The sequence below is a fragment of the Triturus cristatus genome, chromosome 3_1 (assembly GCF_964204655.1).
Source record: "Triturus cristatus chromosome 3_1, aTriCri1.1, whole genome shotgun sequence".
Classification (NCBI taxonomy): Eukaryota; Metazoa; Chordata; class Amphibia; order Caudata; family Salamandridae; genus Triturus; species Triturus cristatus.
In genome coordinates this window covers 876061423-876073863 of record NC_140583.1, presented here as the reverse complement: position 1 = coordinate 876073863, position 12441 = coordinate 876061423, and the positions used below count along the sequence as shown (strand labels likewise).

General features: G+C 42.1%; 1 protein-coding gene across 1 annotated transcript in view; it reads right to left on the bottom strand.

Moving 5' to 3' along the window:
• Positions 1 to 12441, bottom strand: part of LRP2 (LDL receptor related protein 2) — a 342454-nt gene that overhangs the window by 273488 nt on the left and 56525 nt on the right. Inside the window, exon 2 of the mRNA XM_085645360.1 lies at positions 7165 to 7272. Within this exon, the coding sequence (XP_085501486.1) occupies positions 7165 to 7272 (108 nt within the window). The remainder of the gene's footprint in view (positions 1 to 7164; positions 7273 to 12441) is intronic.

Here is a 12441-nt window from a genome sequence, read left to right as displayed (position 1 = left end):
GCCCCCACCCCGCACCGTCCCACCATGTTTACCTGTGCTGGCCCTGCTGTTACCTTCTCATGCCCAAGTCTGCCCAAGGAGCTGCAGATGGTGGTTGCGAGGACCAGGTCAGGTGTGTCAGAATAGGGCACTGTTTGGCACATAGGGTTATGGCTGGAGGTTCACATTGGTGGTCGACATGGACTGTCACCGCTGGCACTGGGCCCCAGAGCTGACACGAAGAGCAAGTCATAGCTGGAGATTTGAGAAGGTGGGTGTCTTGGACAATCGTTCTTTTGGCTTGAAAAGTCCAGTTCACAGTTGCAAGGAACGCACATTTTCTGGATTATCAACTTGAGTTTACGAGTAATGTACTCTGATGCCAGTCAAAGGTCCAGGACCTAGGGGAGCTCTTGGGGACCAGGACTGACAACTGAAGAGGCCAGTATCAGGGCTCAAGTAGGGCCAGGCAGGTCCAGTTTGGGCTGGTCAACTAAGCTGTTGCAAGGAGGCCTTTGCAAGCTTGGGCTGTCCCTGTAGCTCAAATAAGAGGTCAGTCAACTGATCTTTGGAGCCTGGGCAAATGGTAAGCAGGTCCAGTCGTCTTACTTCTTCAGACAGCAGGGCAATTCTTCTTCTGAATCTTTTGCAGGTCTAGGAGTGCTCCAACGAGAGGTTCTGAAGGCACCATCCCCAGTGCCAGGCTGTGGCTGGGGATGCCCCCTTCGTCTCACCCACTTTCCTCGATTTGGCTCCAAACATTGTAGGATAGCAAAGGGTAGGCAGGCCTAGGTGTGAGCTGCATTTGTCAATGGCAGGGCAGGCAGCCCTTAGAAGCCAGAAAGCCCTGACGCTACCCTTTGAAGCTCAGGAAGGCTGAGTACAATCCCCCAGGACATATTTCTCAGGAGGTGAGCTTAGAACCGCCACACCCAAGGCCCTTTCCTCCCTTTTCTCCCTTCTGACAGTTAGATGGGTGGAACCTTGGGGAAGAATATACAGTAATCATCCTATTGTCCTGAAATGAACTTCACATTTTCACGAGTTTGAAATGTAGTCGACAGCACACAACACTAATGTTGGCTTGTTAGACCAGGAATCCTTGGCATGGTTTCTGCTTACTTTTTTGTCGTGCAGGGTCCTGGTAAATATGGGGCAGCAAAATGCGCCCCCATTGCGCCACAAAAAGTGATACACCGGTGGCGCAAGGGGCTTGTAAATAAGCCCCTGAATTGGTACCTGCCAAGAGATATAACAGGTCAGCACCCTTATAAATAGTCAGAAGATTATTACACATTAATGAGTGTTTTTTTAAACACAATTAGAACATTGGAATGTGGAGCACTCCATTGTAGACAATGGAGTGCTCCGTGCTTCTACGGGCCGGTAAAGGCCCGCAGAGCAACATTCCAATGTTTTACAAAAGCCTCTCGAAGCTCGAGGGGATATAAATCTCCTCGAGCTTCGAGAAGCCTTTGTTTAATTTGTAAGAACATTCTGCCCTCTAGTGGCAGAATGTTCTAATAGCCTTATAGCCCTTCGTAGCAGGGCTATACCGCTATTAAAGTCCCGCTGCTTTTGTTAAAGTCCCTCGCCTTCGGCTCGGGCCTTTAACGCTGCAGCGGGCCTTTAATAGCCGGTGTAGTCCGCTACGGCGGGCTATAAGGCTATAATAAGTGGCTGCCACCGATTGCCTAGCAATTGGAAGTTGGTGGCAGCCACAAGACCCTTTCAGGAATATGTGGAGCAACAGAATAACTTCAATGTCCAGCAATCAAATTTTAAACTAATGAAAGAGGAAAAATTCTAGAGTTTAATATCTTCCATACACCCTTGGATGAAGGACACTAGCTGCATCCTCAGATGCCAGTGGTCTCAGCTTTGCATTAAAAAGCTGAGATAGTTTATGTAATTTTGTGGTGATTCCGAGTGACCATCTATGTTGCTTGAAGCCAGGTTAACATTACAGACCAGCATGGACTAACCTGTAGATACCCACAAACATTTTCCATTGGGTCACAAAGTATGGTCTGTGGTGAGTGCGAGGGTCACATTGAGGCTAGCAGAATGGGAGTGGGGTTTTGTGGGTAGTCAAATGTTGCAGGATACTTTATTAGATTATTTTCCTTTACTTCAGTTGGCTTGTAATTAAAGATTCCCCATTTATTTAACATCTGTTTGAATGTTAGCACTCTCTGAAGTAATTTAATTCAGGGGCCGCATCTGAAGGTAAGGATGGCCGCAGACAGCCCCAGAGTATCACTGGACTAACCGGTCATTTGGGTCAGGGGAATTTTGTGAGGCTTAATGATGGCAAAATACATCTACTATGCTACTGTTAGATAACCCATTGATTAAGGCAGTTTTATTTATGTGCCCTATCTCCAGGCACAGCTCCAGCCTCGTAGAAAATTTTAAACAGAGTGCAATTTGTGATCCGGATCTTCTCTTTTCCCCCCATAAAATGAATGCATTAGTCTAAGCAACTAAATTCCAAGTATCCATACCTAACGAGATCATGCTACTGATGTGGAGACGCAACAAAGTAAAACTGACCAGATTTCTGGTCATGCTACAATTGTACTCTATTTACTACTGCCATCCACATCATGCTTAAGGCGCTCTGGAATAAGTGTACAAGATACTTAAAGAAGCCGTGCCCCTCTTGTACACCATACTTCATGCAAATAGCAGGTCTTCTTCAAAATGAGTAACAGATATAAAGCAGTTTTCTGAGCGTGCAGGCCCAAAATCTAATTGCCTACTCTCAGATTTTTCTCTTCAGCCCCCAGTTCTGTAGTCACTTGGACTGGCTATTAATCTCAAAGCTAAGATGGAACATGTTCTCCCCCAACCAGGGCATGGGATACTCGATCTACAGCAGAACATTGGTATCTATAGCCTACGAGACTGTAACTCCCAATACAGAACATCCCTTAACTAAGAAGTAATCTATTAAGAAAGAGGTACTCCGGTAATTATCTCTCAAGCCTTCTTTCTTGCACCCACGCAACAGCACAGCCTGTCTTCGTCTTCTCTTAAAGCCAACTATCAAGGCCAGCACCACGACGTCTCAGGATTCTAGATGATGACAGTAAGGCTCTAAGGGTACATCATAGAGGCAGCATTCCTAACAACAAGCTTAGATACCTACAAGGTTATAACACAGCTTCCCCCTAAATTGCATATTGTGTTTTTTATCTTCGATAAAAATAAGTGCTGGGAAAACTAAAGGGTGGAAACTAGAACGAGACAATCCCTATAACAATGGAAGCAAACTGCATTAAATACAACTACTAGAGAAACAAAATGAAAATAAATTTGTGTTATCAAAGAAAGTATAATATGCATTAAAATCAATTGTAGAATAACTTAATATAGGATACAAATGCAAACAATTATTAAAGGAAATAAACACAACAATTATTAAAGGATATAAACAATGGTAAGCGCTAGAAGGAAATTAATGCATTCAACAAAAATATATAATCTCACAAAGACATAAAAGAAGTTCACAATACTGGTAGGACGTAATCCTAGTGGTAATTATCCAAACCTTCTTACAGGATAATCCTTTAGATCAACGCCAGCACCATGACGTCTCATGATTCTAGATGATGACAGTAAGGATCTAAGGGTACATCATAGAAGCACCATTCCTAACAAGCTAATATATCTACAAGGTTATAACATAATCTCTTGTCTGAAGCCACAAATTCCTGGCATCTGAGCTCAACACACCTTCCCTACCTTCAAAAAGCACATAACAATTCACCTCTTCCACTTTTTCCCTGAATTATCGATGACTCTAAACTCATGCCACAACTACATTTCTGAATCTCGGTTTCCTTCCAGTTGTATTATCTTTGCTCACTCTGCTCCTTCATTATTGCTCACTATCTGTATCCTCCACTATTCCTCTCTTTAATGTTTTATCATGTAATTTATTGAATTATATTCACAGTGCCCATATGCCCTCTCATGCAGAAGCACTACTTAATGCTCTTAAACAAGAATGCAAAAATATGCTTGGTTGAGGATTAAAGGCCTAGCTCAAAGGGATTGTTGTGAATGTTTAGTCCAGGTAACGCACAACACAATCATCACAGAGGCAATAAAGACGAGGATGTGCAGCCAGAGACGATACTTGAGGCAACAGACAATATCCCAAACTATATAACTGCTCCCACTGTGAAAATATTGGCCCATGATGAAAAGCACGCAAATCGGATAAGCAAAAAAATAACACAAGTCAATGCTGTTGCACTGCTTGCCACCCAGCCACACACAGTATGCATTTTTCACAATCAGTGAACACTGAGCTGTTGGTCGAGTAAAGTGGCCATGGAAGAGCAAGATTTTCCACCCACATCACAGCAACTCTCTAAACACCACTCAAAGTCACAAACTGATCGCAAACTCCAAGGTCTCAAAGTCTAATATTGGGAGTTGTGGCATAGGCAATACACTTTTAACTTGTGGTTTAGTGTCAGGGTCTGCCAGTGTATTAAAAAATGAATATCTCATGCCCTAGGGATAGTAGGGTGACTTTCTTTGCAATCAGGGTACCTCCAGGTACTGATGAGGAGCAGAGACGGCTTTCGAACCGACAGGGATCTATGTGTGAGCTCCCTGACACAAAGGTACACACCAGGAATCACACAGGACCTATTTGATCCTATCTGGATCCTGCTAGCACAAAAGCCAACTGAGTGCCAGAACACTACACCGCAAGGCTGGGTAAGGGGATCCAGAAGCTTGGCTGTACTTCTTTCGACTTCCAGGCCTTGTATGCTGGTGAAGACCCTGTGCTCAGAGCATGCAAGGTGGAGACCAGCAGTACTGGAAAAGGGCAAGCAGGGAGGAACCACAAAGATGAAGAAAAACACAAATGTAAAAAATAGCAAAAGGAAAGAGTATACTCAGGAAACAAGACCAAACCCAAGTCACCTGCACTTTTCGGTTCTTTGCACTCTGTGCTGGATTCCCTGAACTCCTGGCAGAATGTCAGGCCAGCAAAACTTCAGAACAGCATCATACTTATTTTTAGCCTTAAAGCAATCTACACTATGCAAACTCACATTCAGGTATCAGCCCACGCGGGTCCGTGTTGGTATACGTCGTTAGAGAGCTCCAGCTTATATTTACAATCCTTGCATTCTTCAAGTTCATAGTACCAATCAACCCGGTTGGGACAAATTTTCTATCCTCAGGGGAGCTTCTGGAAATAACAGGCCTATTTTCCTCCCTTAATGCACAATGAGTACCAGTGACTAAGGCCCATGAGACAGGGACACACTACAGTGTCCTGATCTTTCAGGAAACTGTTAGTATTCCATTCAGGCCAAACCTGGTGACAGAAATGTGGGGGGTTAGGGTTGCCCCTGTGGTGTCTCTTTTGGCAGCAGCCACACTTTATCCTGCACTCATCATTTCTTACTAAAAAGGTGTTTTGATCAGACAGCTGCAACCCCAATACAGATTCATTGAAGATTCCAATACCCGGCAGGATCAGAGACATTGTTTCATCTAAAGTTTAAACTTCTCTCTTCAAGAAAGAATTCTATCAGCAATATGTTGGATTTAAAATTGCTACTCTTATAATAAGTAAAGCAGTAGCAGGATCCTGTCCTAAATATCTCGGTGAAAATGAGGGAAATCTATAGGAACATCAACAATGTTTCAGTTGCAGGATAATATTTTCAAATGTTTTGAGTGATCTAAAAGGGGGCATTACATTAACCCTAATGACAGTTACTGAAATGAAACAAATTACACTAGAAGATAACTCATTTCGAAACAAAAGCACGGGCTGCCATGTTGTATATAGTTAGATAGACTTTCTCTTATTATAATGCATACAATTTAAAACAATATTGTTTCCAATATTTCACAAGTGCTCAGACCAAAAAAAGGATCACATAGTGTAGGAATTGCAAAAGTGGGTATCATCATTATCTGGCATCAGACACTGAAGCACGTTTTGGAGACTATAGAGAATGTCAGACAAAACGTAAATATCATGGCGTTTCGACCTGCTCACCAATTATGAGTCATCATCAGGATAAATTTCAATTCAAGAACTCAAGCACTGAATTTTTATAAAAGGGGGGTTATTTGCCAGTGAGATTCCGGTGAGCCAGCTAATTGATGATGGTGTACTTTGTATCCTCCTAATTATTAATAGAACAATGAATTATAACAAATGATGCTGCATTAAGTCCCAGTAAAGTTCAATGGATTTATCAAAAATAAGGAATTTATCTTTGAATTTAATCTATTAGAAGAGTAAATGAGTCAGGGCATGCGATGGTCCTGTGACTCAATTTTGAAAACATTATCCTTCTCTCCTCATAGCAACTCATTTCTTTTGCTCCTTCTGTAGGGGCAAGTACAAAGTTTAAAACACGTAGGCACGGTTGCTACACTTTAGAATAGAATTCTGAGAAGCCTCAAACTTGCCAATAGCCCTGGAGCCACCAAACATTCTTTTTTTGTGTTTTCTTTTCCCTTATGAGATAGTTCACCCATAGGAACTAGCCCACAAAATCAGCTTTTTCTGCTTCTTCACCATTCTCACACCATCACAGTCATGTCCAGGCTTCCTACTAGCCACTTCTACCAAATGGTTCTGTAGGTAAATAGACTAGTGCCAGCCCTTCGGCACTATATACTGTCCCAGTGCAAACTTTGACTTCACCATTACTGTTCCATTTTGTGCAATGCCTGAAAAATGTACAATGATAAATAAACGTGTTCTTTACTGTGATCTGCCTCTCTGGATGTAGAAAGTGGTTGCTACTGTTAGCAAATTTGTATTGCCTTCGCATAGATTAACCCCTAGCAGCCACTAAGCAGCCCGACTGCGTGAATACGTATCTACAGAAGGAAGGCAAGCACCAGGCAAAATGCGAAATCTGGAACATTGACTCGATTAGTTAGTAAAGAGATTGATACAGAGATGTCCAAAGTTAATTTAGGTTTAGGTTTAAAAAAATAAATATGGAAGCTCCTTTGGTAAATGACAATCGCTCCCGCTACCATGGTTCACCAACATAAAAACAACACAATAAACATACACGTAAGGACCTCCTGAGGAGCCACTTTCTAGGTCATTAGTGGAAGCGTTCCAACGGTTGAAAACTGTTTGGATCACTCATATAAGTATCACTGCCTTTAACTTACGACAGCCCGCTTCATCCGTGTTATCCGAGCAGTCCCCAGTTCCATCACATCTCCAGCTAGCAGGAATACAGCGCCCGTTCCCACATCGAAACTGTGAACTGCTACAACCTGAAACATAAGGGAATGAGAACATTCAATAAAACTCTTGACTTATGGGTACGCTGATTGATTCCATTAACATCAGAAGCCACCTGGAGTTTGCATGACATTTCGGTAATTGGTAATGACCACGCCGCAGCTTAATTTCTATAGTAGCAAATATTTTTTACCTATCCTTTACTGGATGCCAACCCTTAATATAACTTTGTAAATTGTTCGGTGACAAACACACCTCACAACACCTTGCAGGCACCAAAATACAAAAAATGATTGCTTGACATTTAAGATCACTGGAACCTTGCTACAGTAATAAATGTTTAGTAGGCATATGAACAAACCACTTTAAGATGTGTCAGCAAACTAAGACTGTCTTGAAATTACAGCAGAGTTATGACTTCACTCAGAAGCCCTTCATCAAAGAAAACGAAAATTTGTTAAGACAAATCTTGGTGTCAGTCAGAGTCATATTAGAAGTTTATTTAGACCTTGGTCTTTCAACGTGTGCAATAAAAATCCCTCATATTAATTTTCATACATCATACAAGTGTTTCAATAAAATCCAACAAAATTGATAAAGAGTAAAATTCCGTATATATGTCAAAATACTAAATTCTTCACTAAAACCTCATTTACAGATAATAAAGCTTCATTTATCGTTGATAAAAATCGCCCTATAGCACAACCTACATTCAAATGCTACATGTTAAAAAATACACTAATTGCTTGCTCCCTTTCTCTGATGCCCTATTTTTGTAAAATTTGCCTCAATAGCATCTTCTGTTGGGCTAAAGACCACAAATAGTCTACTAAAAATAAAAACTAAAAATATTTTGAAGCACTCATCACTATCCATCCTTGTCCAAAGTTTTAAGGTCTCTGCAGATTCTAAATAGCTCCATGTGGTCAGTCCAATTTTTGTCCTAATAGCCTGTATCATGGTAGAGGGTGGTAGAGAGCGCAATCCTTTTAGGCACCTAACTTCTTCCAAATCCCAGCGTGTTTTCCCACCGATACTGAGCACCTCCACACCAGATTGGAATTGACACCGTACCATTCCCTGATATGCTGAAAAGTAGTCAACCATGGTAGTAGCAACACATAGGGGCCGATTCACAGAACTAACTTAAGACAAAATCCTAAACTTACTACTTTTGGTATTCACAGAAGTTAGGATTTTGTCTTAAGTTTGTCTTAAGACAAACTTAAGACAGACTTAAGACAGACTTAAGACAGACTTAAGACAAATTTAAGACAGACTTAAGACAAACTTAAGACAGACTTAAGACAGACTTAAGACAGACTTAAGACAAACTTAAGACAAAATCCTAACTTAAGTCTGTCTTAAGTCTGTCTTAAGTTTGTCTTAAGTCTGTCTTAAATGTGTCTTAAGTTTGTCTTAAGTCTGTCTTAAGTCTGTCTTAAGTTTGTCTTAAGACAAACTTAAGACAAAATCCTAACTTCTGTGTATAGCAAAAGTAGTACGTTTAGGATTTTGTCTTAAGTTAGTTCTGTGAATCGGGCCCCCAGTTTACATTGAACGCCTTTCCATACATACCAAGAAACTGATGACATGGAGATCTTCTTACATGTCTACATTCAATACCTACTATATATAAAAGGGAGCACATTCGTGTGTACTGATCATGGCAATGCATATTTTAGGGAGACCACATATGGGTTAGTGATGACCTCATTCAATTTCAAAGAAAGCTCAAACTCTTATGAGTTCACGCACATTGCTTAATTTGAGCCAATGGGTGCAACTAGGTCCCACTGGCAAACAGGCGCTGGAAGCAGGGTGCTGCAGCACCTCCAAAACAAACCTGTTGAAAGAGCAATAAAGAAGCCTTTTAATTTGATCTTGTTATAGAGGTCAAATGTCAAGCTCTATCTTCTCGAAAATGCTGCTTATTCTTTTGATATGGAGCTTGTTATTTTACTTTTCTTTCTCTGACAGTAACGTGAGGTGAGAGGATTTTAGAATGTGAACTATATGACAATCTTGCTGAGTGTGAAGGGAAAGGCTGTAGGATGCAATTTGTTTTTCTAACTCACAAGAAAACTTGAGCTGTACAAATATTTCAAAAATTATCAGTGGGCAGCAAAGCACAAATGAAGCACTTTCTAGAGTCCGATGGAAACAAATATTTTATTAGGATCAAAGCAAACTGAGACACTTTTTTTGGGAACTGATCCCTCTGTTTACTCTGAAAACGTTGATCCAGATCAGGAGAGAAAAACAGAAGAGGTGAAAAGAAGACAGAAGAGGAAGACAGAAAAAGAGTGGCTATGCAGGGATGAAAAAGAACCTGCAAAATGAGATAAAGAAGTAGAGAGCATCTGGTGGTGGATAAAAGAACCAAGAGGCGGAATCAAGGCTACGCAGGTTTGGTATTTGGCTTCCTGATCTTCAATACCGCCGGTCGAGGGCTTCTCAACAAACCTTTGGGCTCTGGCACTTATTGTGCTACAAATTAATCATTGGTCAAGTATCACTGGAAAAGAGCCCCTCTGCTTTGCCCATCATTTTAGATAGACCTCAATTCTTCCACCCTGCATTTGTCAATAGTTCTATTATATACTCCATCTTTTTATAACGTCTAAGCTAGTCAGGGCCGGACTGGCCTTAGCGGGCACCGGGCAATCCCCCGGTGCACCGCATGGGTGGGGGCCGGTTTTGGGCCCCTGGGGGCCGTTTTTGTTACAGGGCCGGTTTTGTGGCATAGCTGCAAAATCGTCCCTGTAACAAAATCAGTCGAAAACCAGCCCTGGCAAAGAGCTCGCGGCACCCCCAAGCCCCGGCCGAGCACTTTGCCAGGGCCGGTTTTGGTTCCCAGTCCGGCCCTGAAGCTAGTGCTTGGAAGCCTTCATATTCTGGATCATGATGAAAAATGAATTGAATACCTACCTAATATCCTGCACAACATTTATCTTTTTAAAGAACATATCTATGCCAAGGAGACGTACTGCATATATTCTCATTAAGTGTACATTAAACATATTTACTGAGCTACACTCAAGTACAGCTAAAGGAATGTCTTCCCCATAAAGGATCAAGGTTTGCTTCATAGGTTAATGGATCCCACTGATGATCTATGAATCGACAAATATTATTGTTTTAATCGCAATAGCAATATAGAATTGATCTCAGCTTGCTCCCTCATTTGATGCACGCAGCATTCTTTGGTGACCAGGCCCACATTTTGTAAAAGATCTTCCATTACAATTGTGCCTACCTGTAGTGCACCTGGCTGCCTAGGTAGTGTTAGTAACAATTGTTTAATGACTATTGCACATTGCTCCTGTGGCTTCACTCAGTGCATACATACTCAATACTATAACAACTACATAGGTATGTATATCAACTACTATGTGGAAAAGAGCAACCTCCAAATGAATTGCTTAACACGACTGACACTCCGAGGGTTTTTCAAATAGGCTCACGTGTGTGTGTGCAGTGCACCACTTGGAAGCTAGATTCCTTTAGTCCACAGATTGTCCTTGCGGACTGGTGTTTGGTACCTTTGGAACTCATTGAACACTGGTGGTCAATGTTCTGAATCCCCAGAGAGAAAACATCCACAAACCTAAATCAGACGCCACTCAGTGAGGCAACTGCTGCAGCAGGGTTACTAGCAAATGCAAAGAAATCAGATCATATAACACCCATCTTAAAGCACCTGTACTGGCTGCTATTAGAAGCTGGCATCAATTTCAAAATCGCTTCCACAAAACAAGGCGGGAAGCTCTTTGATCCCAGGCTACCTCCAAGAAAAAACAAGCATTGGCATAGCCAATAGGTCTCGCCTTTGGGACCTTATAAGTGTTTAGCCATGCAACAGTTGCATAACTAAATACTTATAAGGTCCCAAAAGCGAGACCTATTGGCTATGCCAAGTGGCCGTACAGCCGCGAAAGTGAAAGTAATCGCGGTAAAGCGCGGTGCGCGCGCCCGCGCTCATGCACTGTAGCTTTAGACTGGCCTGGTAGCACTTTTTGGAGCCCTCTCAATAAGTCTCGCCAGACCAGTGCATGCGCTGGGCCAGGCGAGACCTAATGACATGCCACAGGGAAAGATAAACTAGCAACAGGAACAAAAAGACAATCTGGAGGTCCCAATATGAAAACCAAGACAAGCCTGGTCCTGCCTGGCCCAGACAATGGAACCAGATCCCTGAATCTATAAGTGCAAATCTCCTGACACTCCGTCAAAACCTAAAGACACGCCTTTTCAAGCTTTCTAACTAGTTTCTCTCTTCTCGTACAGCTAGTCCATTATGAAGGTATCCGTAGTTAGTGATAGATAGTAGTTGAGGCTAATGTTATTAATGTCTTACTTATTGAAATGTTATGTGTATGCACTAAGCTATTCCTCAGCTGTGGCTCTGCTCTATAAATACAGTAAAGGGAAAAATAAATAAAGCATTTTTGGAAAGTCATACTCAGAACTACCAAAGGGGGCTGAATGCTTCCTGTAGATTGTGCTCGCTCTACACAAGTACAAATTAACAATAACCATGCCATGCATGCTGCGTGGCGGTCCCCAGAGCGCCCACCGCACGATCAGTGGAAGACAGAGGTGGAGAGCTGGCTGTCAGCTGAGGGGCGAAACTTAAAATGGAAGAGACCAGGGACCTCCGTAGAGCGTCCCTGGTGAACCAATGAATGGAGGTACCTACAGCCTTCCAAGCACTGAGAGGACATGAAGCCCCGATACAGCCTCTACTCACTCCAGCGGCATGATGTAGTGGAAAGGCCACCATGACACAGAGCCCCATGCTCAAATGCTGAGTAAGCATTTTAAGAGACATCACCTGTGCTACCCCCATGCCATGACAGTATCACAAGCAGGGAGTGTACTGAGGCCTATAAATTGTTGCAATTGGATGCTAATCAACTGGATCTGGTTAATGTTCAGTATAAGACTTGTTGTTGGATATACAACTACAATGAAACCTGATTGTCAGTATGCTGCTGTAGGGTATGCCTTTATGCTTATCGATAGATGCATTGAAGTCCCATCACATCCCCAGCACACGTGGGCGCCAATTGAGTACCAAAATGTTATTGTACATGCAGTGCTGTACTTGTTTGTCCATTGCATACAAAATTCTATAAAAATACTTTGAAAGAAAAACAATGCCATGCATGCCTTTATCAGTACATTACTGGGATCAG